The sequence below is a fragment of the Phascolarctos cinereus genome, unplaced genomic scaffold (assembly GCF_003287225.1).
Source record: "Phascolarctos cinereus isolate Bilbo 61053 unplaced genomic scaffold, phaCin_HiC Scaffold_726;HRSCAF=1367, whole genome shotgun sequence".
In the NCBI taxonomy this organism is placed as follows: Eukaryota; Metazoa; Chordata; class Mammalia; order Diprotodontia; family Phascolarctidae; genus Phascolarctos; species Phascolarctos cinereus.
In genome coordinates, this window is record NW_027556098.1 from 71,848,302 (window position 1) to 71,875,451 (window position 27,150).

The window sequence follows — 27,150 nt, forward strand, 5'->3', positions numbered from 1 at the left end:
TATTAAATACTCTATGACTATAAGCAAGTAACAACTTTATGTTCAAGGCAAGTTTTCCAAAGCCGTTATAGAGAGCGGTCACAAAGTTCAGACATGATTGAAAAAGACTGAAAATCTCTGTTAGATTAGGGGAGGACAGGTTTGCTTTTTGCACTATGCCTTTCACACACACTGATGAAATTTCAGATCTAAAGCCCATAAAAAGGAGAGCACATGAGTATGTTATAATCAGTTTATTTAGAAACATAGTATATTGCATATTATTATTTCATCTATATTATTAAAAGTATTGGACTTATGTAGACTTATCCTCTGCTAAAACAATATTTGGGTGAAAGTGGAATGGTTAAAATTAAAATAAATATTATACTGCTGATTCTATTTTTCTGTTTGTCATATTTTCCATTTGTCTTCTCTATTATAAATTTCGTTGTTAAAATTCTTTATTGCATCTTCTAGGATTTGAAGTCTCTCAATACGCTTAAGTATTTTCTTGCGGTGTTTCCTCTTGTAGACACCGAGGCACTTTGGAAAGAAAATTGAAAGTGTAATTTTACATTTATTGATTCAAATCAATAGATTTTCTAATTCTTTACATGGTGAACCTGAAAATGAAACTTCGTTGGGATCCTTTCTGAGGAACCCAGATTTTATAACCTTAGGAAAATATTCCATAGGAATATATCTTGCATCTATGGCTGAAAACAGATTGTTCTGTGGTTTAAAAAAGGTGGGGGAGAAAGGAAGGGGAATGAACTTATATTATATAGTCTAAGTGCAGAGAGAGTTTCTATATCTACACTGAAATAATCAGGTATAGCAACAGGAAAAAAAATAAACTCCCAAATTAGAGACCAAATCATATTTCTCAAGAAATATTTTCTCTAACTTGACTTTTTAGGTTAGAAGCTAGGGCAAGAAAGAGACAAAATGTTACCTAACTTTAAAGGAGGGACTCAACCTTTTTTGTGTCATAAACCCGTTTGGCAATCTACTGAAGCCTATAGATGGACCACTTATTCAAATAATGTTTTTAAATTCATAAATTAAAATATGTTGTATTATATAAAGGAATTCAACTATCCTGAAATGGAGTCAATATATATTTTTAAAGCTAAGTTCAAGGATCCCAAGTTAAGAACTCTTGCTTTAAAAGTTAATTACTGTTTAAAATGGAAACTGCAGACAGGGGAGAAGAAAGGAAGGAAAATGTGATGCTGCTTTACAACATAAAATTTAAAGTTTGGATGAAGAGATAAAATGCTGTACACAAAGTGTGGCAAAGTAATGGGACTGAATCGCCAAGCTACATGTAAAGATCAGTTTTGTTCCTTCTGTGAGGCTAGACAATTGTTGGCCCTAATGGTTAAAAACAAAACAAAACAATATCCCAAACAGCTAATTTATTTTTTGATGGGAGGTTTGGGGAATTATAGAAGGTGTGCATTCCCTCTTGAACTTCTTTCATAATGTTTTTAGGTTAACAAACAATGGACATAAGGCAAAAAACCCAGGACAACTTTGGGAATCAAAATAAAGTGAAACAATCCAGCTTTGCTTTTCTGGCTCAAGCCAGGCCTTTCAGCATTAAAGAAAGCCCTTCAAGTCCAGAATTTTTTCCATTGATGGTAAGATACACATAGTCCCCACATGGTCTTTGCTGGAACAAGGCTGCTCCCCATCTCCACCACATCCCATTTTTTGTATTGAACTAGGCCCAATTTTTAGGTTGTGAGGACAGGTAGATGTTTAGACATTTCTAGGTCTGAATGAAGTAAAATATTACATTGTACAACCCTAAAATAAATTAAGGAACTAGCATCATAGCTCAACATTCTGAAAAGAGAGTTGGGGCTTCTTATATCCTAATTACATGTAGAAATACAATTTCTCATGCATTTATTATTTTTTTTTTAGAGGCTAGGAGCCTCTTTCGCTTTTGGAATAGTCTAAAAATGTTTTTTTTTTCAATTTTAATTAACAGATACTGCACATCAGATTCATTTGACTTCAAACTAGAGGGTCAGAGTATCAGAGATTTACAGCTTAAATGGACTTATCAAATCACGTAATATATCTTAGAGAAATTCTAGAAATATGCTGTGAGGGGAGCTATACTTAAAAAGTTCTCAGAATAATATTATCTTAGGTGAGAACTGAACAATCCAGGTGGAGTTTTTCTGGTTTCCCTTTGTGTAACCAGTTATGTTCCTCTGATCAAGTTCTTCTAAAGTCAATGACATAGGATCTAACTAGGTATTGCTATTTAAAGCTTATTTTTAAAAAAGCAACATTTTATTACTACAAATGAAATGGGACTTCGACATTTTCCATAATTAATGTTTGTAAATCTCAGTGAAATTTGATCTAACTTATCAAAATATAATACTGCTTTGTCTACTTACCAGTATTTGTTTATACAGAGTCTAAAAAAGAATGACCACATGGCAGGTACACTAAAAATAAGAGCTTTAACAAATAACACTCAAAAATAAGCATTTCTTAGGGGCAGCTAGGTGGCGCAGTGAATAGAGCACCAGACCTGGACTCAGGAGGACCTGAGTTCAAATGCAGGTTCAGACACATGACACTTACTAGCTGTGTAACCCTGGGCAAGTCACTTAACTCCAATTGCCTCACAAAAAAAAAAGAAAAAGAAAAAAAGCTCATTTCTTGGCACTACATTTAAAAAGGAGGAAACGGACTTCCTTGGATATGAGGAAATGATGTTAGGAGGAAAGGGTAAGTAAATAAGGTTGGAGAATAGAACATACATAGATATCACATTACTTGTACTATACATTTTGCACCCATGCTCTCCTAAAAATAGGTTATTATAATGTTATTCTCTAATGGTGTCTGATAAAAAGCCAACGTTAAAGCTTACTTTTAGCTGGTTAGTGTCGAGTGTTAGGAGGCATTCACCTCTCATATTTTTTAATTCAAATTCCATCATATATGTTTTCATTCCAAATCCTGATAACCACATACCAACTTGTGTTTCTGTCCACTCTGATATCAATTGCACCGGAGTACCAAAGGGATGATTGGCACTATCCAATAGCTAGAAGTCAAGATAGACTGTATTTAAAAGCTTATATTGCCTTTTGTTAATATAACCATAGTCGATCAGGTCAACACTCAAAGGAGCCTTTGAGAGCATTTGTTCCAAAAGCCCCTCATCTGACAGCATATTTGTGTGTCCTAATTTTGCTTTTCAAGGCTACTGTGTAGATTATCTCCCATCCTCTTACTCTCTTCTCTTACCTTTATCTCTGTGGATGATCTGCATGTCAGTCATGCACATGAGAACAAGAAATTTGTTGAGAGCTTTGTAACAGAGAGAAATTTTATTTTTTGCAGTAGAAATACTTTGAATTCTTTTTGAAAGAAAATTGCTCTAAAATATGCAAAATGCTTAATATATCTTCACATATATTTGTAGGGGAATGCATTAATACTAAAATAATTTAACCTGTTACAAGAGGCTAAGCAAGACAAGATGAGAGGGAAACTATCTACCTCCAAAAGTGTGCTCAATAACTTTAATTGGCCAAAATAAATTGAACTGGAGCCTACCTAATGGAGACTCATCCTTTAGTAATTAAAATGGGAAAATATACACAGTTAAATCTTCATGTCAAGTTTAACATAATGGAAATTTACCTTTTGTCCATAGTTTTCCAGCTTATATACTTTCTTTGGTCATTCACGTTTTTTAAAATGAAATAAGTTCAGGCCACAGAATCCTTTGATATTGCTAGAATCATCCAAAGTTTGGGAGAAAAATAGTTAATAAAACATAAAAATAAATACTACTATAATGCAAAAAGTTGCTTAAAACACACTATAAAAAAATTCATGAATTTCAGTTCTCAAAGAAAGACAAAGCCACATGTCAAAGGAGTCTGAAGTCGTGTATTTTGTAGAATATGTCTACCTTATATACATATATACTCATATACATATATACACATATGCACATACATACACACATATTATCTCAGCATTTGTACAAGGGAAGGGGCAGGAGCTAATCTGGCTTATCTGTAAAAGTAATGATATAAAAGCCAATTAAGGGAAATATGTGTCTATATATGTAAATGGCACAGTAGCATCTCTCTATCCCTTTCTCCTCTACCTCAACCACAACTAATATATGATTTGCCTTCTAAGGAGTGTAGGATCATTGAGTTATATTTGGAAGTAACAGTGGCTATGTCAACTGATATGACCCCTTCTTTTTATGGATGAGAAATATGAAATCCATTGATCTGAAATTACTTGACTAAAGTCACACAAGAAGAAGCGGTAGAGTCATGATTTGACCTAGATTCTCAGAGTCTATGTCCTGTACTCTTTCGTCTTTGCCAGTGTTGGCAAACTCAAATAGAAATGGATTCCTCCCCATGGGTCACACCCACAGGCCATGAGTTTGACCCCTCTCCTTTATGCTAGCACCCATTTGAGGAGGTTGTGAACACCTGAGAGTCCTTTTATGAATAATGAGGTTCTCTAACATAAAGGAAAAATGGGGGAAGCTAGGTGGCACAGTGGATAGAGCTCTGGTCTTGGAGTCTTAGATTTGAACTCAGGTCCTCATCTAGCCTCAGACACTTGACACTTACTAGCTTGTGTGACCCAGGGCAAGTCACTTAACCCTGATTGCCTCACCAAAAAGCAAAAAAAAAAAAAAAAAGCAACAAGATGGTAACCAAACAGGTATAACCCATCAGAAAAAAATGATTTTTTTTGTTCATTAAGAATTTTTTTTATCTGTATACAAAAGCACATATCTTACCAGAACATGGATAGCATCTTTTGAGCCCTAGTAACTGTAGATTTGTCTCTACTAATCTCTTTCTCTTCTTCTTCTTCTTCTTCTTTCTTCTTCTTCTTCTTCTTCTTCTGCTTCTGCTTCTGCTTCTGCTTCTACTATTATTGCTTCTTGTTCTTGTTGTTGCTGTTCTTTTTTTGATCCTGGCATCTAAGAATATGAATAATTCAGTGAGTATAACAATATAATTGTCTTACTAGTATTAGCAAGAGACACTAGTAGCTGTTAATTGGCTCCTACTGCTAAGCAACAACTACACCTCATGTATGGTGAAGAACCTAGAGCACCAGATTTAGGGCCAGCAGACCTGAAGTCTTAGCTGGGTAGCTGACTAGCTGAATGTCTTCTCTAGGCCTCATTCTTCTCACCTATAAAATGGGTGGGCTGAAATAGATGAACTCTGAGGTTCCTTCTAGGACTAACCATCTGTAATGTGATTAAGGAAATATAAGCTACCTGCAACGGCAGCAAAACGCAATGATTCAGTCTGCAAAAAATTTTGATCCACCTAACCCCAACTGATCATCATAATAATGGTGCTTAGCTTATCATAAGCAGGCAAAGAAACACCAGCCACTGACATGCATCATCTGCTTTTTAGCTATTGCTCATTCACCAAATATTCACTCTTCCAGACCCTAGCCCTGTAAGGCTGAACCAAATTACTTACTATTAACAAAGACAGTGATACTCTACCAGTTCTCAGATTCACAATACAAAACAAGTGCAGGTAATTGATGGCACCCAGGATAGAAAATGTTTTCTAGTGAGACTGCTATAAAAATTGGCTATCATGTATAGCTAAGACAGAAGCTTTCTCCAAATTATTTGCCCACAATTATAGATGATAGATAGACACTAGATTAGATAGACACATAGATAGACATAGACATATGTATTAATTTAAAAACATTCAAATAAAAGATATTCATCCATAATATTGGACTTCAGAAAATTTAGTGCTAAAATGAATTCAGCTTATTTCAAGGTAATAGCTTACATTCTTCTAAGCACACAGGTTAGAGGTCACTGATAAATAAATAAAGCCAAATTTTAAAGGGGAAAGGAAAAGCTAAACTTTTGTATTTTATTTATATGAGAGTATAAAGTTACAGAAACACAGAAAATTTATCTTGAAAACAAGAAAAAAGAAAAAAAAAAGAATTTACAAGATGAGTAAAGAATGTGAACTTTCCTGTATTTGTGCTTTTGAAGCTAAGGATTTAATATTACATTTAAACTGATTCAACTTCATTTTCATAAGATTCAGAAATACTATACTAGCCTGATCTTTTGGGATCCCAATATCCTCTGATTTGTTAGGTATCTCTTTTCTCAGTATAAGTCAACTACAAATCTGATAAGCAAGTTACTTTGCTTTAATCCATATCAGTGACTAAAAGAACAGATTTTTGTGACAGCTTCCCTGCTCCACTCCACCCTTATTTTCATCATCTTTTCTATTCTTGGCATCTACCATTCATTGCTCCAAATGCCCTTGTCAAATTCCTTGCCAAAGTCAAAACAGGCTCCATCTCTCCCTTCTCTGTTGTGAGACTTTTGTTCTGACAGAGCAAAAACCCCTTTTGAAACCCCATTAATTGGTATGTGGTCCTCATCCTCTTCAATATATTTAGAGTGCTTTTTTAATTAGTTTGTCCAATATGTCTCCAGAGCATTTCTCCTCAGTTGAATTTATGTGCAAAAGGGAAGAGTATACTTCTCACAGTAGTTCTCCTTTTTAATCTCTACCTTACATATGAGATTAAAAAGGAGACTGTGTAGTAAAGTGACTTGTCTAAGCTTCCACAGAGCTAGTAAATGGAAGAGCCAAATCTGAAGATGGTGTAGTAGAGTGATTCCTCTCTCTTTTCCCAAAGGAATCTTGATATGCTTCCCCCTTCTACCAAACTCTGACATTGGTAATGGTGAAATTCATCAGGAAGATAGCTGGAGAATTCCATGATAGAATTTGTACATTCAACTTGAGGAGGAAATTAGAGCAGACTGAACTCTTCATTTGATTCAAGAATCAGGCTGACTTACTGAATGAGAATGATCTGGGGCCGATAATTTTTCTTTTGCTGTTTTTTCCACTTTCTTAGTTTCCATATTCTCTTCAAATGTGGTTGAATATTGTTTTGTTTTATTAAGCAGGTCCTCAGTCTGAAAATTGTTCAACCAAAAGGATTATGTCATTTTCATGTTATTCCATCTTTTTCCTCTCCAACTTTCAAAACTGTTTCCTAACTAGCTGGTTTGTACCTACTAAAGCTTCATCTCTGGGCTCTCTGCTCTTTAGTTAACCATCTAAGATCTATTCACTCAATCAATATTGATCCACAAATTCCACATCTAGTTGCTGTGGGGCATAGGAATCTGGTTATGGCTTGGGATGTAAATGAGGTCAGGGATAAGGGTGATAGAGATGGGATGGGGTTGGGATGGGCATAGGAACAGGATCGGGAGGGGGATAGGGATAGACATTGAGATAGAGATAAGAATGAGTATAGGGATAGATAGGAATACAGAAATGGTTAGGGAAAAAAGATGATGATAGGGATAGGGACTTGGAATCCAAAGGTAAATGGAGCTGCAGGTGAAGAACCTACTCTTACTTTTTCAAGGCAGGGCGGGCACCTTCACTGCTATTTGGTTGCAGAGAGCTGCCCAGAGCCCTGAGATGCTAAATGGGCTTGGTGAGGTTAGACATCCAGAATGTGCCAACAGAAGGACTTGAATATAGGTCTTCTGTCCTAATACTACACAATGTAGCCTCTCTTTCTGTGGAGAAAAGACAGTTTCTGCCTCCTAGGGTTCATAATTCAGTGGAATGGACTGGAAGAGATATTCACAAACGAAACCAAAGGAAGTTCTATAAGAGCTGTGTGGCTCCATACTATGGGAAATTAGAGTGGCAAGACCACTTCCAGCTGGAAGAATGTTAGAGGAGGCTTGACAAAGAAGTAACCTGGCCTTAGATAAAGGACACACACACACACACACACACACACACACACACACACAGGTCTATATGTGTACATATATAAAAGAATGTTAGAGGAGTCTTGATGAAGAAGTAACCTAGCCTTAGACAGAGGATACAGACACACACACACATGCCTATATGTGCACATATATAGTATGTGTGTATATCTATAATACATGTGTATATATACACATAGATATACATACACATATATTTGTATGTGTATATGGAGAGGGAGTAGGAAGATGAGACATTTAATAAGTGCATCATATGCCAGGTCCTCTGCTAATCTATGGCAATACAAAAACTAGACAACAAAGTGGTCCCTAGTCTCAAGGAACTTACATTATGATTGGGGAACATAATGAATAAAGGAGAACTAGAGAGTGGGAGCTGAGGGATTCCATTACCACCTCGACTAAGACAGCCTGTGTGGAGGTGGGGCAGAACAAAGAGTGAGCCAGACTTGAAATGAAGAGTGTAGCCAGAGCTTCTTATGATATGGCAGTTCTAGACAGGGACTCACCACCATCAAAGAGACCTCAGAGTCAAGATCCTTAAATGGGATAAGGAAAAATAAAGATTTGAACAGCAGAGAAGGTAAGGCAGACATTCCAGGTAGAAGAAACTACATAAGTAAAGATATGGTAGAATTGCATTGAGGTGCATTTGAGGCATGACAATTAAGTCTGCTTGACTGGACTACAAGATTCGTGTGGTGGTACGCTAGGAATTAAAGATGGAAACCTCTTTGGTGTTAGAACATGGAAGGCACTGGATCTCAACTTTATTCACTAAATAACAAGGATATCTTGGCAATATGTAAGCAGGAAGTTGGATTTAATCCTATGAAACTGATGTGATCATGGCAGAACCATTCTAAATAATCTTTGAGAAATCATTTGAGAATTACCATTAAGCCTGGACATAAGAAAGTGTCCACATTTTCTAAAATGTAATAGTGTTGGGCTTTGTTTTGTTTTTTAGAATTATCTAGAAACTACAGGCCCCATGAGGAAGATCTCAATCTACCACACAATTCTAAAGTGTATGATTTAGGAAGGAAGGCCAAGATCACAATATAGGTTCCATAATGACAAGTCATATAAAAAAAATGCATCTTTCTAAGACTCAAATAGCTTTTAATGTTTCCTCATCAATTTCAATGATGCCATCATCTTCCTGGTTCCTTACATTCACGATTTATGTTTCATTTCTCTTACATTTCATCTATATACTCTGTTCTCCATATTCAGCCTATTCTCCCACTTTTGTTGGAATAGTTTTTTCACTATTTGCACAAACATGGTTCAAATTGGGGTCCCTATATCTTCATGCTTCTTGAGCTCTGTCAACACCCTCCCTCCTTTTAGCATCCAGTCACTTTCTCTTCCAAATGAATGGACAAGATAACTGAAATCATTTATCAGCATCATGAAGCAGCAATGGCTTAATTCAGTAGACATAGCTTCTAACACTGATTTTTTGCCTAGAGTGACATGGCCTTGGCAATTTACTTAATTTCTTTAAGCCTCATTTTCCTCTTTTGTAAAATTGGAATGTCACATAATTATCCAAACTTTTCCAGTCTTCTTATGCTTTAATCATTAATACATACTCTTAAGTTCTTAAGGGAAGAAATCCTAGCTGCTATCAACAAATAAATGAAACAATCTGTCAAATAACTAAGAATTAGAGAAATACATTAAAAGCAACTCTCATGTTCTTCTATATCTAATGCATGAGATTGGCAAAGATGACAAAAAGTAGAATGACACTTGTTGGAAGCATTTTGGCAAACACACTAATTATGCAACTATTGGTATAACTGTGCCTTGGTACAGCAAGTCAGGAAAAAAATTCAAAATCATGTCTTAAAAGTAACCTAACAGGGGCAGGTAGGTGGTACAGTGAATAGAGCACCAGCCCTGTGGTCAGAAGGACTTGAGTTCAAATCCAGTCTCAGACCAGACACTTGACACTTACTAGCTGTGTAACCCTGCGCAAGTCACTTAACCCCAACTGCCTCACCAAAAAAAAAAAAAAGTAACCTAACAATGTATACCCTTTGCCCAGTAATACTACAACAAAATCTATTCTCTAATTCTGTCAAAGGAAGAGTTAAAGGACTCATCTGTATGGCATATAAGCAATACTTACATCAGACCTTCTGGAGATATAAAAAAGAATGAAAATGTAGGGATGCCCACTGAACAAATTATAGTATTATATTAAGGTCATGGAGTATTAGTTATGCCCTAAGAAATGATGAAAAGGAGAAAAAGTTTTCAGCAAACATGGAAGACCTGCATACTGATGCAGAGTGAAATGAGCTGAACTAGGAGAACAATGTATATAACAACAATTTTATAAAGATAAACAACTCTGAAAGAATCCCAATCAACTCAATGACCAAACCATACAATTCCAGAAGAGTGATGTTGGTGCCATGCTACACACTTCCTGCCAGAAAAGTGATGGACTTGCTCTGTAAAACGAAATATGTTTTGGGCATGGATATATCATGTGGGATTTTTTTGATTATGCAATTTTGTTACAACAATTTTAATTTTCCCTCTCCCTCTCCCAATTTCCAGGTTAGGGGCAAAGGTAGAAAGGAGAAAAAATAGAATATTTTAATAGAAAAATATGTATTTTAAAGGCTGCATCCCATAGTCACCTTCAATCTGCCAAACCAACTTCATCATCTATTGCATGTAACTTGTTCTCTGTGCCTCTGCCCATGCTTTTTCTTCTACCTTAAATACCTTTACTCCACACCTACCAATCCAAGTTAATCCTATGTCCTTGAAAATCACACTTAAAAAGCTTGCCTAGAATAAGAAACTCTCCAGGATGAATTATACCTGATGATTTTGCTTTCTTTCAGGACCAGAAGACCAAATTGGGTAGGGAATGAATAATAAGTATAAAATTGGTAATAATTCAGTGAGGGCCTCTGAATGATGCAAAGAACATATTAAACAGTTGCTATCTGCAAAGCACTGTGCTAAGCAATGGAGATACAAAGAGAAAAAAAACACTAGAAATTTCCTAGTCTTCAGAAGCTCTTTCTAGACTAAAATTGGAGTAGACAATATATAAAAGAAAGTTCAACTGAAACACAGGATGGAATGGTTCAGAAGTCCTAAGGTTTCAATGTTATAATGGAATGTATGAGCCAGAGGTACTTTGCATAAGTAGTTAAGATGACAATATCAAGGAACTTCAGGGTATAAAAGCAAAGCAGATAAATGATGGTAAGGCTGAGGCTCTCAAAGATGTAGGAGGCACATTTATGGAGGGGATAGTAAAATCTACTAGAACTCCATCTCATGAAGCAGAATAGAGTTGCTGAATCCCATTTTATCCAAGACTTAGAAGTAGTTAATAGATTAGAAGAAGAGGGGAAGCAAAGAAAATAGGGACTCCCTGCTGATAATGGTTCTTTGGATCAAGTAGATGTGTCACTTGGGAATTTTGGATGATTCATGGATGAGACAAATAAATGAGGGAGAAGGCAAGGCTTCCCACATGGTTTCCATAGAGGACTGCATAAAGAGTGACAAATAAAATTAGGCATCAAGTGGTGAGAAAGGGTTGTCAATTGACCTTCTGTGATTTCTAAAAGCAGCCTTGGTAGGCCAAGCAGTGTTGTCAGTAAGATTGAAGATGATTGGCTAGTTCAAGAAAAATGTATAAATGAAACAGGAAGCATTTCTCTCACATGCATTAATGTGGGCACCACTTTTATTCATAACTTTAACAGTCATCCTCATTGCCCATTTCCCACCACTTTCATTACTGTGAACAACAACCAACAATCAACAAATCTTTCTTGAATAAATAGGGAAAAGCATCCAGAAATGGTACTGCCTTACCTTCATACGGATAACTTCGAGGTCCTCTCTATATCTTTGATTTACCTCTAGAGACAATTTTTTCAATTTCAGCTCTTCCTGTTTAAATTCCAGTTCTCTACAAAAGAAAAAAGAAGAGTTTGATACAACTGGCAATAAAACTGACTTGGAATTCAAGAGACTTAAATTCTAGTTTTAGTTCTAGTTCTAGAATCCAGTTCTAATTTCAATTAATTAGCTGTGTCAACTTAGCTTTTCTGACCTTCCATTTATTGCACTGATTAAATAAAAGCCTTGAAACTCAATGAACCCTGATATATCTTCCAACTCTAGTATTGAATGAGAGCCAAAAAGTCAAAGGTAGAAAAAAAGGCAGAAAAATGTAAATCTAAGCAACTCTGAGCTTCTACATTATACCAATCAGATCGACAAAGATAATTACAAATGAAAATGACAACTTTTGGAGTGGTATGTGAAAACAAGTACATAAAAGTATTGTTGGTGAAACTGTGACTCGGTCTGGCATTCAGGAAAATAGTTTGGTACTAGGCCCCAAAGGTCATTAAATTGTCTATACACTTTGTTGAATAATGCCATTTCTAGGGCCATATCCCAAAGAACCTTTTTTAAAAAAAATGGATAGGACCCATAGGTATCAAAATAGTTATAGACCTTTTTTGCAGGACAAAGAACTGGGGAGTAATAGGATATTCATTATTGGAGAATGGCTGGTATATTATGGTATATTAAAGAAATAGAAAATTATTGGACAGTAAGAAATTATACAAGAATGATGCTAGAGAAACCTGGGAAGACTTCTATGAACTGATGCAAAATGAAATAAGCAGAACCAGTGAAAGAATTTATCATAATAATGTGAAGAAATTATCACATGATGTCATGAAGAAAAACAAATGTGAAAGACTTGAGAATTCTAATTATAAAATGATCAACCACAATTCCAGGGGATGAATAATGAATCATGCTACTTCTCTCCTGAAAGGGGAAGTGATGGACTCAAGATGCAGAATGAGACATACATTTTTGGATAGTGCCAATGTGGGTATTTGTTTTGCTGGACTGTCCGTGTTTGTTATGATACTTTAAAAAAATTTTCTTTTTAGAAGGGAGGGGGCAAAAGGAGGGAGATGAGAGGAGAGGGTGAGAGAAACAGGTTGTTAAGTATAGTATCACCAAAACAAACAAACAAACAAACAGAAGCTTTTATTACTATACAAAAGATAACAGAAGACCAGAATGAATCATATGCAAGTAGGGCAGATTGGAAAGTTACATTTTGAATGTATTATATGCTAAAAAAAAAGGAACGCAAGCTCCATATAATAGTAGAGATTCTCAATTCCATGCATAAGCCTCTTGTTTTCTACTCTATATGTTGCCATGTTCACTTTATGTTAACTCTTGTTAAGTTCAGACAAAAAGAAAAATTTTTTAAATTATTTTTTGATAGGGTATAACTAGATCAATACTTTTAAATGAATAGCTAAACCATTTAATTTATTCACTTAAAAGTCTTAATGAAAGAACTTTGTACTGTCTGCAAAATAATTCATTAGGGAAAATGCTTGTTATTTCCTAAAAACTGAATGAACTATATATGAATATATGCAAATAAAATTCATATATACATATAAATATATCTACAGAGGCAGCCTAGTACATATATGTATATGTGAAAACATGTATATATATATTTATATAAATGTGTTATACAATGTGTATATATTTACATATATTTATAAGTATATATAGATGTACTGATTTGTGTGTGTGTGTATATATATATATATGTAATAACGTGCCTGGAGAGACAGGCCTCTGTGCATCTGGCACATACTGGCTGTCTGACAGCCTCTCATTATGCTAAGCGATACTCTTAAACATTAAGTTGCAGAAGTGCCAGCCTACATTGGTAGGGGGAGTTTCATTAACTAGGAGCATTCTCTATACCAGTGAAATCACAAATCCAATTCATATCCTTACTTATCCAAATAAGATTTCATGAACCTTAAAGCTAAAATAAAGATGTGCAAGTTCAACCTTATGCCACATGACTCTCTAAGCATTTGGAACATTTTTCTTTTTAGGCAATTGGGGTTAAGTGACTTGCCCAGGGTCACACAGCTAGTAAGTGTCAAGTGCTTGGTCTGAGGCCGGGTTTAAACTCAGGTTCTCCTGACTTCAGGGCTGATACTCTATCCACTGCACTACCTAACTGCCCACATTTGGAACATTTTAATGGCAATAATGACAGTACTATCAAATTGTGTTCTTTCTCAAATTATAGTCTCAAAAAAGGACTCAGCTTACTCTTAGAACAAATGTGATTAATGAATTTACTGTAAAAGGCTTGTCTATTTATGTCTGTCTGTCTGTCTATTCTAATGTTAATGTCATGAGGATGGAACATGCTCAAGAGCTGCTCTATCTATCTGCCTTTTATGAATGACAGGTGACTCAGTCTCCCCAAAATTAGTATCTTAGTATGTCACAGCAAAAACTCTGTGGTTCTTTGGTCCTTTTCACACCCCTGTGATAGGAGGAGAGGGGTGGGATGTTGCATCATTTAAAAAGAAGAGGCATCTTCTGGCTCTCTCTCTCTCTCTCCCTCTTTCTCTTTCTCTACCCCCCCCCCCCATTCCCTAGGACATGTAGCAAGTAATTCTCTCCTGGGTAGTGGGAGGATGGGCTGTCCTTTCTTCCACCCACCCCAGTAGCCTAGCAACTTTTCCCATGTGGCCACAAGAGCTTTGGGGGGCTCAACTAGGAAACCTGAGCCTAGACCTCTGACTGCCTGTCCTCCATAAATGACCAAACATCAAATCTGAGATTGTTGTTTCTGGGCTTAGAGGGGACATTGTGAATTTAAGAGGTCTAGAGATGCTGTGCTTTTATGTCTTCTGTTTAGTAAGCACATCTTTTGATAAAATAAGTACCTGTTTTATAGAGAGTAGGTTGAATACTTTTCTACTTCCTTATTTGGAGAGATCCCTCACATAAGCCCAACTTTTACGTTAAGTAATTTTCCCTAGAGCTACAGGGTGGTGGCAAACAGAGTCAAAGGCTGTGATAAGGTTGACCTTTCTTTTAGGGGTGGTCAGGGCTCCCCAGCACTAAAGCTAGTCATTATGTGTATAGGTCCAAAACAGAGGTGCCCCTTAGTAGAAAGGGAAAGAGCACAGCATCATCCCAATCCTCTGGACCCCAGCATCCCTTGTCATTGTTAGACTATTTTGGAAATTCCTGTCACTATTTCATTATCACAGGTGCAGATGAACTGTATTTAATTGTTTCCTGTAGGTAGGCTGAGCTCAAAGTGTGGATAACTAATGGCAGTAAAGAGCAGCTAGGTGGCACAGCAGATAGAGTGCTGGGCCTGGAGTCAGAAAGATTCATCTTCTGAGTTCAAATCCAGTCTCAGATATTTATTAGGTATATGACCCCATTTAATCCTGTTTGCCTTAGTTTCCTTATTTGTAAAAGGAGAAGGAAATGGCAAACCACTCCAGTATCATTGCCAAGAAAACCCTAAATGGGGTCACAAAGGCCTAGGACTTTCTGAAACGACTGAACAACTGCAACATGGCAGTAAGTTGTGACTCCAGGAAACTAAACAGTCTTAATTAACAGTATTATCTATCTTGGGGTGACTAGAGTTCTTTGAACATGGTACCTGCTTTGTTAATGTTCTGTACTTCTACTTGAAATCATTGAGTGCAATGAACTCTCTGAATTCTCCAATAAAAAAATGTCAACATTTAAGACAAACATTGAAGAAGTGTTGAAAAGATGCAATCAGAAACTGCATCATAATTCCATTACCACAAAATGTGAGGAGTCTAAATTATATATTGGCCATTGAAGAAATCTAGAAATGTTAAAAATTTGGCTCACCACTCTTAGTAATCTAAGAAATAGGCATCATATTTTGAAATGTTTATGTTATTTATTTTGAACATCAATTTACATATTATTAGCAAAGTCAGTTAAACAATACTCTAAAATGATGGACATTTGAGTACCTGGTTTTTAGCCTATACATAATATCTATTCCAACTTATCAAGTTACTCTCTTCTATCTCTCCTTTTTTCTCTATTCATATCTCTCTCTCTCTCTCTCTCTCTCTCTCTCTCTCTCTCTCTCTCTTTCTCTCTCCCCCTTTTATTTTATGAAAAACATAGTCTCTCGTGTAGAGTTATTGTTGTTGTTATGTTTTTAGTTTGGTTCTGGCTCTATTTGCTTTCATCATAGTTCACATTTTTCCAGATTTTTTTCCCCTATTTCTAATACTGATTTTAATCCATGGTAGTGTTTCACTGGATTCTTAAGCCAGAAATGATTCATCCCTTCCCCATTTGCAACACTATTTCCATAATATCAACAACGGCAACAGCAATTTTTATATAGTTGTTACCAGGTGCCAGAAATTGTGCTAAGTGCTTTACAATTATCTTATTTGATCCTCACCACAATGCTGGGAAAATAGGTACTATTATCATCCCTATTATATAGATGAGAAAACTGAGGCAAAAAGAGGTTAAATGACTCACCCAGGGTCAATAACAAAATAATACTATGCCATAAATACCACCGAACATATATATAGCTATTTAAAAAAAATAATACTTTCTCATTTGGAAATGTTCCCAGGAAGTGCATTACAGGGGTAAAAGTATATTATTTTTATTTTTAAATTTTCACTATCTTCTACCAGATTGTTGTCATACAAAAACTACAGGCATTCCCAGTAGAAACTTATGAGTGTACCTGTTAGTCCAGAGCCTTAATAGTATTTCAACATTTTCATTTATTATTTGTTCATTGGTGATTTCGATATCTCCGACTTTTTCCTTTAAATGGAGAAAATGTTTAGAAAGCATAATTACAATATAGTCCCCAAAGGGAATAAAGATAAGACCATGCTTAAAATCAAGAAACAGAATCTACTCCAGTAATGTGCTGAAGATTAGTGATTATGTAATCTGACAGGAATGATTTGTTAAGAAGGCAGTAGTCAATTCTTTCATACCCCTTTCCAAGACTCAACCTGTAAAGATGAAATATGTACTTTGATCTGGCTTCCAAAGACAATGTCACTACTGTCTATGAGACAAAAGATGGACATTTCAAAATGTCAGTAAACTTTGTAAAGAGCACACAGGGTTCAATAGCACAGATTTACAATAATAAGAAGGAAGAGCCTACTTATGCATCTGCCTAAGTATATAATTCAATGCAACTAATTCAACCAGAGTTTTTTAAGTATCTATTAAATGTAAGCCCTGAGTGTGGTACCTGAGGGATAAAAATAAAAAGCTCCATGATCTTCAGGGCCTTATAGTGTAGAGAGAGGTCTTGTGGGGGGGGAGGGGCGGTGTTAACATTAGGGATAGGGTGAAGAATAGAAGACATTAAAGAAATAATAAGAGATTATTGAGGAACAAGTCAAGAATCTCAATGGATATAATGGAAACAGAATGGATAAAAGGGGTCTAGCATTAAGAGGTCTCAAATTGCACCATCATAAATTAGCACTACAATGGTTTCCAAAAAAATTTTTTTGAAAGGTAGATTAATGGAACAGACTGCATAAGGAAGTCTCAGAAGTAACCAAACTCAGCAGTCCAGGGTTTAATAAACCCAAGAACAAAAATGAGAGAGGAAGAATTCTGTATTCTAGAAGAACTTCAAGGAAAAGTAGAAATCAATTTGACAGAAGTGAGGGTTTGAACAGGAAAATGTATGCAATTTATCACAATGAGTTCAAGTTGAATATATATAGCTTTAATATCAAGAAGATATTGGTATAATTGCTATACCTTACACACATTCAGCTCACCACCTCCCTACAAATTAATAAGTAGTTTTAGAGGGTCAGTGTGACTGAAATATATTCATCACTCTTTAGTGTCTTTGGGAATCCTTTTCTTCCCTGGACTTTTTAAGGGGGTTCCAAGGATAATAGACATAGCACTCATCTCTAGCATACAGCATTCAAAATTAGGGAAAAATGGAGAAGACTTTTAGAGCTATCTTTAGGGGGCACACTGATAACCAAAAATATGGGATAAGGATAGAGGTGATCATAACAGAAAAAGTTGAAATCTTAGACTACCTTTGATTAAGAAAGATTTTGCATGAACAAAATCAATTCAACTAGAATAAGAAGAGAAACCGCAAAGACATCAAAGACAGGAATCAAGGACACACACACACACACACACACACGCATACACACACAAAAATATGGACATCCACCTTTTATCCAAATCAGATAAAGCAGATAGATATAGATATCTATCTATATAGTGTTATTTACCTATCCATACTTTCTTGTCTGGATACAAAGTGGGTGTCCATTGATTTAGAATAGCCTGAACAAATGAATTCCAAGAAGCGTGAGAAAGCCCACATTAACTAATGTAAAGTAAGAAGCAGTAGGAGACTATTTAAAACTAAATTAAAGGTACCCTAAGGTAAAAGAAAGTAGCAATAAAAGGCTGCCATACTGTGATAGGGCAGTTAGGTGACACAGTAGGGGATAGTGCCTAGCCTGGAGTCAGGAAGACCTGGGTTCACATCCAGCCTTCACATACTTACTAGCCCTGTGACCCTAGGCAAGTCACTTAACCCTGTTTTTGCCTCAGTTTCCTCATCTGTAAAATGAGCTGGAGAGGGAAATGGCAGTCCACTCCAATAAATTTGCCAAGAAAACTTTAAAAGGGGTGATGAGTCAGACATGACTGAAAATGACTGAACAACATATTCTGAGTAATTGTAATGAAAAATCCTAGTCTGGGAGAAAAGATGGTGAAACACACTTTGTTCCTCTTGGAAGAGAACAAGATGGGGCTACAGGTGCAGAAAGTAGCACAGGGATCAGATTCAGTTGCTATGTTGTTCAGCTTTACTTAACTCATTCTGTATTACAAATGATAGTTCAATAATGATGGTGAGAGTGCATATCAGGAAAGACTAGGATGCAAACCCAAAGGCATCAAAATAAAACTGAATAAAGAGAGAATAATTTTAAAAAAACTTCATGTGATAAATTAAGATAGTCACTAATGTTTAAGATTGTTCAGACTAGGAAAGAAGACTTTTTTTTTAAAGGAACAAATTCATTTGTAACATCTTGTGATGAAAAAAAGTAAGAATTATGAATTTTTGCATCTTTTTGATTTAATTCATATAATACCTGATCCATGACTGAAGCCATCAAATATTTTTTCCTTTCCTCTGACAACTTGAGGAGTACGATGAGTTATGTCTTGACCTCAGGTGGTTCTTGTCCAATTTCAATTCTAGGTTCAAAATATCCACATCTAATTTAGGCATTTAGACTGACGTAGTTATGCAAACAAGCTGAATAAGCAAATGTACATAAGCTTTCAGTCTTCCAAAATCTCTTTAGTTTCAAGCAGCAATGATTTGCCAAGAAAATATAAATTCATGAGCTAAACATTTGCCAATATAATACAAATTCATGAGCTAAAAAGAAACCAAAATGGAGAAGTCAGGTTTGGTTTTTTTTTTTTTTGACATGTGATGGGGCGTTCAGAAAGGAAGGTACAAATGGATCCTAAAAATCCTGTGATCTACTGAATAGAAAAGGAGGATCATTCACATCTAGCAAAAGTAGGTGGAAAAGGAAATTTTTTTTTAATTAAGCTTTCTTCCTCCACAGTTTTCCCATGTGAACACATTGCTATGGAAATTTCAAAACAGAAAATGATTTTTGTTTTAAGTAGAGAAGATTTCTTCACCACCTAATCCAACTAGATTGGTATCATCTATTGTAACAATCTGGTTGAATATATGGATACTTTAAAAAACAGAACTGAAATGTAATTAAAACTGCAATTTAAGATTTTTATGACCCAACAGACCAATACATGCACAAAATTAGAAAATCAAAGGATAGGACTTAGACACTTCATTGACTCATCACTGTTATCCTTGCTACGCCTTACATACATTCAGATCACCACCTCTCTACAAATTAATAAATAGTTTTAGAAGATCAGTGTGGCTGAAATAAATTCATCACTTTTTGGCCTTTTTGGGGATCCTGTTCTTCCCTGGACATTTTAAGGAGGGTTTCCAAGAATAACAGACATTGTATTCATCTCTAGGCCCATACTCAAAGATTTTCCAGTTGGGTAGATGGATCAAAATGAAGTCCATCTTCATGCTACCATAAGGCATAAGGAAATGACACTGGAAAAGGAAAGGACTTTGGCAGATAAAGACACATGAGTAATCAACATATAGATCCCCTCCAATCAAATATTGGTGTGTTGTTTCAACTTTTTCTAACATTATTCATAAATAACAAATACTATGTTCAGAAGCTGGGGTAAATTATTCCTTTGAGGTGTCTGACAATGTCCCATCAAGAACTCTGGCCCTGGGTCAGGAGACAAACAATTCAGAAATAGACTTCCAGTTAATATCTTGACTTCTGGGGATTTTGGATGGCAATACGCAGATTAATGTTATAATACAAACTGAAGAAAAGAGGACAATCTCTACCAAATACTTGAAACGTTCAGGGTAAGCAGCTAAAGAAATTGTTATAGTCCAGGAAGAAGGGAAAGTTCTAGGAGCATAGAGGCTAGATGAGTTGGGGTAAATAAGCAATCAGCCTCAGACTTAGAAACAGAATGACCAAGTTTTCCTTTCTTGTGATGAAATCAATATACTGAAGGTAAGGTTTTTCATTGTTTCTGCTTACTGCTTTTATTTTTGTTTTTTGCTTTTCAAATCTATATGACAGAGCTTCATCTCAGGGAAATTTCCACTTTGAAATTCAAAACTGTACCATAAATAATTTAATTTTAGCTGTAGAGCAAATCCTTACAAGTTCAAGTCTTTGACAATTTGGCAATCTATTGGCATTTCTTATTTCTTTCCATTCTTCAAAAGTACTTTTGGACCTATGTTAGGACTGTTTATAATAATACTTTGAATGTATATTCCTGCATTCCTATATCTAGGAAGCAAGAATCAGGAATTGGCTTATAGTATAGTCCAATTTCAATTATTGCTAAAGATAGTTCCCAGGGTCTCATGGCTATCATTCATTTTTTAAAAAAATTTTTAAACATTTTAATTTAAAATTTTAGTTCCAAATTCTATCACCCCTCTCCTTCCCCTACCATTTCTCTCTGAGATTGTAAGCAGATATAAGTTATACCTGTGCAATTATGTAAAATATTTCTATATTATTCATTTTGTAAAAGAAGATAAAAATAAAATCTAAAAATAAAAGAAAATGGAAAATAGCTTGTGTCAGTCTATATTCAATATCAGTTCTTTCTCTGGAGGTGGATAGTGTGCTTCATCATTTGTCCTTTGGGATTGTCTTGAATCAGTGTATTGCTGAGAATAGCTAAGTCATTCACAGCTCTTTAGCAAACAATATTGTTATTACTGTGTACAACACTCTTCTGGTTCTATTCACTTCACTATGCATCAGTTCAAGTAAGTGTTTCTAGGTTTTTCTGAAATCATCAGTAATAAGCTATTACAATCATATACCACAGCTTGTTTAGCTATTCTCCAATGGATGGGTACCCTTTGATTTCCAAAACTTAACTACCACAAAAAGAGCTGCTATAAATATTTTTATACAAATAGATCCTTTTCCCTTTTTCTGGATGTCTTTGGGATATGGACCTAGCAGTGGTATTGCTGGATTGAGGGGTATGCAACTGTTTTATAGCTCTTTGGGCATAGTTCCAAATTGCTCTCCAGAATGGTTGGATCAGTTCACAACTCCAACAGCAGTGCATTAGTGTCCCAGTTTTCCCATATCTTCTCCAACATTATTTCCTTTTTCGGTCATATTAGCCAATCTGACAGGTGTGAGGTGATACCTCAAAGGTGTTTTAATTTGCATTTCTCTGATCAATAATGATTTAAAGCATTTTTTTCATATGAATAGGTTTAATTTCTTCATCTGAAATCTGCCTGTTCATATCCTTTGGCTGTTTACCAATTGGGGAATGACTTTTATTCTTATAAATTTAACTCAATTCACTACAAAGTTGAGAAATTTGGCCTTTATCAGAGATACTTGTTTTAAATTTTCCCCTACTTTTCTGCTTTCCTTATTTATGGTTTTGGCTGCATTGGTTTGGTTTCTGCAAAAACTTTTTAAATTTTATAAAATCAGAATTATCTATTTTAAATTTTCTAATGCTCTCTATATCTTCTTTGGTCCTAACTTCTTCCTTTAGCCATAGATAAAAATAAACTCTTCTCTGCTCTCTTAATTTGTTTATGGTATCACCTTTTATGTGTATGTACCCATTTTGACCTTATCTTGGTATACGATGTGACATGTTGGTCTATACCTAGTTTCTGCCATGCTGTTTTCCAGTTTTCCCATCAGTTTTTGTCAAATAATGAGTTTTTGTTCCGAAAGCTGGGATCTTTGGGTTTATCATATAATAGATTACTATGGTCATTTATTGTAATATAATTTGCTTGTGCTGGGGGTGGGGTCGCTGGGGTGGGGCCTTGCTGCACCACAGACTGCTCATTTGTCTAGGGGTCTGGTGGTTTGCAGGAGAGGACAGCAGGAACTCTCTGGTAGATTGCCCCAGGCTAGGAGAGGACCCCCTTACCTGTCAAGCTGGCTGGGTGCTGCTGCTGCTCTTGGACCCTATTCTCCTCCCGCCCCAGTGAGACAAACCTTTCCTACATTGATAAGCTGGTTCACTGCTCCTAGACTAATTCCGAGATGGTTTTCTAGTTTTTTGGAGGGGAATTTGGGAGGGCTTCAGAGGGTTCCTTCCTCATTCTGTTATCTTGGCACTGGATGTCCCTATCATTCATTTTTAATTAAAATGAAGGACTATCCCCCTTCTCAGATTATTTCATGTTTCTCTTGTATAGATCTTTTTTGTATATGATCCACAAGTTTGTTGTCTGCCTAATAAGATTATTAGCTTCTCAAAATCAAGAACTGTTTCTCCCTTTCTTTATATCCCTCTGCATGTATTAGCACAGGACCTAGGAGAATTTAGCTTAATAAATGCTTACTGATTTGATTTGACTTGAAAATAGTTGTATGTATGTTTACAACAGGCTTACTGTACAAATTATTGAAGGCCTTCTAAATGATCAAGAATAAGGTAATGGAATGATGCCCTGTATTGCAGACTAGTTTGAAATCTAATAGTTGAGATTGTAAAATCTTCGTTACAAGTCTCATTTCATTTCAATGCTAGTTTGGTCATGGCAATATTTTTGGAGGTAATTTTTCTTCATTTTTAAGAGCACTTTTCCTGAACCCACTTATTTGTGTAGTGGCTTATCATGCTTGCAAAATTAGCCCCATTCAGAATGATTTTAAATCCTGCCCATGAGGTCAAGGCCAAACCCACCATCCAACTTGTTTTCTTTCTCAGACTCTTTTCAAAGAGGAAACAAACAAAAAAACCCCACTGGAGTTCCTTTTCACCTATAAACACAAAATAATAATAATGAAGAGAAAAGTATCTAAGCAACAGTAAGAAGAAAATTAGCCAGACCAATTTCTAGCTTTCCAACTAGAACCATGAGCCATCCACTGATAGTTTCCCTGCATTCATTTCTTAATAGTTAGCATTATCTGATTCCCTTGGATTCTCACTAGACCAATGATTCTTTTTTTTTAAATTTAAAAAATTTTTTATTTAATTTTTTAAGGCAATTGGGGTTAAGTAACTTGCCCAGGGTCACACAGCTAGTAAGTGTTTGGTCTGAGACCGGATTTGAACTCAGGTCCTCCTAACTTCAGGACCAGTGCTCTATCTACTGTGCCACCTAGCTGCCCTGACCAATGATTCTTAACTTCCCCCTCCTTTTGACACTACATCCCTGGCTACCATGTACAAATATTCCTTGTACTTTCCCCTTCATCTTAATGCTTTATTAAGCCAGTTCAACTCTATAGGATATCCCCTACTCTTGAATCCCCTGCCCTCTTGTTCTATCCCAGACAACCTCTTGCCAAACACCAACCTTAGACGACTTCCAGCATCTACCTCCTTTCCAACCATTCATATTGCAAGAAGCACAAAAACAGGCTAACTGGGTCAACTTCCAATTTATGTTTCATAACCTCAACTAGGCCCTTGATACAGAAAAGGTGATACTTTTTACACATCCTTATTTGATTCACTGTCATACTCACCACAACAGCTATCTAACCTTTTTTCATCCTCCCCTTAAGCCTCCCTAGACACTGTCTCCCCTTCACCTCTTAGCTAAGGCCCTCACATCAGTCTCCACTAAAAAAATAAGATTTTTTTCTCCTCCTTTTCTTCTATCACTCAGATGTCTTCCACACCTATTTAATTCTTGACTCCTATCTTGCATGAAGACGAGCCATTCTTTCTCCTTGCCAAGTCAAACACCTCCACCTGCCCCCTTGATCCCATTCCCCATCATATTCTCCTGGAGATTGTCCTCAGGATGATTCCCACTCTCTCTATAATCTCAAGTCTCTCCCTACTCACTTGGTCTTGCCCTCCCCTGCCTATGCAATCACACTCATATCTTCTCCATACATAAAAATGAACAAAAACAACTTTTTCTTGAGCTAAGCAAGATTTTCGCTACTTTTTGCTCCAAATCTCTAAGCTGCTTTTTGTCAAACCTCCTTCAGAAAGCCTTTGCCTCAGACAAACTTGAGGCCTGGGAAATGACCTTCATTTAGAAAGGCCAAAGTCACTCATTGCATCCCACTTGTCTTGACTTTTGTCTTGCCTCTGGACTTTGATGGCTCTGGAACAGAGACTAAGGCTGACAACTGTGTAGCTCTGCCTCACTTGAATCCAGTTCACGTGCAAGTCAGGACATTCCTCTTATGATATCACTGGTTCTCTTCAAAAACAAAGGACAAACAACAAGGCAAACACTCAAGTGCCTCCACTTTCTCTCCTCTGACCTACTTTTAGACCTTCTGAAAACTGCCACCATCCAGACAACACCACATGTCCTACCTCCCTCCTTGTTTTCCCTTTCAGGAATGTTCTCTCCCAGGCTCTGCCCTTTAGTTCCACGCCCCCCCCCCACCTTTGCTGCCATGGCGATACAGAATAACATCATGAGTGTTCTATGATGCAATCAGCAGCTTTTACTGGATGAATTTTTTTTTTGAGAGATCATCCCAGGATTAGGTAACAGAAGTCTGGATATCTCAGTGTTGGATATCATACGGATGTTGAGGGATGAACAAAAATCAATTAATAAAAATATATTATATAGAGAGAATACCCCCCTCATTCACCCTTTTCATATCAATAGCATTGAATGAATTGTTTTCCATGTAGAAAGTCAAACACAAAGATAAGCATATAAAAAGTAATAATGATAATAATAATAATGATAATAGCTCTCATTTGTATGATGATTTAAGATTTTCAAAGTGCTTTACAATTATCTTATTTGAAGCTCACAACCACTACAGGAGGTAGGCATCATTATTATCTTCATTTTATAAATGAGGAAACTGTACAATACTCCATCCATTGTACCACCTACCTGCAAATAGATTACTAGTATACATTGAAGGCTTCAACACAAAAGTGTGAACAACAGATAAATTAACTGTATCTCTAGCACACAGCACCTTTTGCCTAGTGAGTTCTCAACAAACTATTCAAGTTTATTGGATCTTAAACCATTCACTAATCCTCTGTGGACCCTAGTTTTATCATTTGTAAAATATGGTGGGTTAACTCCTAGGATCTCCGAGATCCCCTCTAGAATCTTATGATCTTATGCCTCTGCCTCAAAATGTCAATGAGTTCTCTAAGAATTTAAGACAAATTTATATATCATGAGGAAGAAATGGCTTATGAGAAAAGTAGCATATACAGGATCTGAAAGACTGTCTTATGGATGATCAAAGTGACCATTCTACAGTACACCACTCCATAACAAAAATCCTCATAACATTAAGCCGGTAACCCACAAGACACCAATTCCAAAGCAAACCACTCCACAACATAACAATGTACAGCAAAACCACTCTATAACATGACATTCCACAGTTTATCAAACTGCCATCATCCCAACAACACCACACATCCTACCTCCTTAATTCCTTTTCAGGAATGATCTCTCCCAGTCCCTGCCCCTTAGTTACCACCCTGCCCCCACTGCTACCCTGGTGATACAAATAACATCATAAGTGTTCTGTGACGCAATCAGCAGCTTTTACTGGCTGTTGAGGGGGTAGCCTCTTGAGGGAGTAATCAAGCTTTTATCCTGAGTTGAGGTCAACTCTCTTCATTTTCTCTAGAGTTTATATCAGTCAGCCAGTATCCAAAATGCTCCAATAATGGTTGGTAGATATCTCAGCCCCAGGGCTTACCTAATATTTCAATTTTACCACCTTTACACAGTTGATATGCAGACTTCATTGTCTTTCAGTTGGGTCTCATCTAATCTCAGTCAGAATAAGTTTCCCTAGCAGAAAGCACCCATCTAATTCCACCTATCTAATCAACAGACCTCTGTTGCTGGTCTGCTATGTGGTAGGCATCAGTCTAGGCCCTTGTGATAAACAACCAGTCCCTGCCCTCAAGCGCCTTATGGTTTAGTCCAGAGGTGTCAAACACAGGGCAAGAATATGCATGTGAGACCAGATTAAAACATAATTGAGAAATAACACACTAAATAAACTATAAATAATATTAATAAATGGTTCTTTAGGTCAACATGAGGCCCTCAGCGATCCTTATGTATCATTTAGTGGCCTCCATTTAAAAAAAAGTTTTAAGATTCATTAATTTATTTATTTTTAGTTTTCAATGTTCACTCCCACAAGATTTTGAGTTCCAAATTTTCACCCCATCTCATTCCTCCCCCAACTCCAAGACAGCATGCATTCCGAATACTCCTTCCCCTAATCTGCCTGCCCTTCTATCCCCCCCTCCTCTTATTCCCTTCCCCTTCAATTTTCCTGTAGAGCAGGATAAATTTCTATACCCAATTGCCTGTATTTCTTATTTCCCAGTGTCATGTGAAAACAATTTTTTAACATTTGTTTCTAAAACTTTGGGTTCCAAATTTTCTCCCTTCCTCCCTCCCCACCTACCCTCATTGAGAAGGTAAACAATTCAATACAGGTTATATTTGTGTAGGCATGCAAAAACACTTCCATAGTAGTCATGTTGTGGAAAACTAACTATATTTCCCTTCATCTATCCTGCTTCCCCCCATTTATTTTATTCTGTCTTTTGACTCTGTCCCTCCTCAGAAGTGTTTGCTTCTGATTACCCTCTTCCCCAGTCTTCCCTCCCCTCTATCATCCCCTCATTCTCTTATCCCCTTCCCCCCTATTTTCCTGTAGGGTAAGATAGCTTTCCATACCCAACTGAGTGTATGTTATTCCCTCCTTAAGCCAATTCCAATGAGAATAAGATTCACTCATTCCCTC

General features: G+C 36.3%; 1 protein-coding gene across 1 annotated transcript in view; it reads right to left on the reverse strand.

Annotated features, from left to right (window-relative positions):
* Positions 1-291: 291 nt before the first annotated feature.
* LOC110203546 (uncharacterized) overlaps positions 292-27,150 on the reverse strand; it is a 41,548-nt gene continuing 14,689 nt past the window's right edge. Inside the window, exons 3-10 of the mRNA XM_078146132.1 lie at positions 16,738-16,811; positions 16,476-16,558; positions 11,708-11,804; positions 6,884-7,003; positions 4,802-4,987; positions 3,667-3,760; positions 2,888-3,064; positions 292-525 (exon numbers count right to left, since the gene is read on the reverse strand). Of these exons, the coding sequence (XP_078002258.1) occupies positions 4,853-4,987; positions 6,884-7,003; positions 11,708-11,804; positions 16,476-16,558; positions 16,738-16,811 (509 nt within the window). The 3' untranslated portion in view covers positions 292-525; positions 2,888-3,064; positions 3,667-3,760; positions 4,802-4,852. The remainder of the gene's footprint in view (positions 526-2,887; positions 3,065-3,666; positions 3,761-4,801; positions 4,988-6,883; positions 7,004-11,707; positions 11,805-16,475; positions 16,559-16,737; positions 16,812-27,150) is intronic.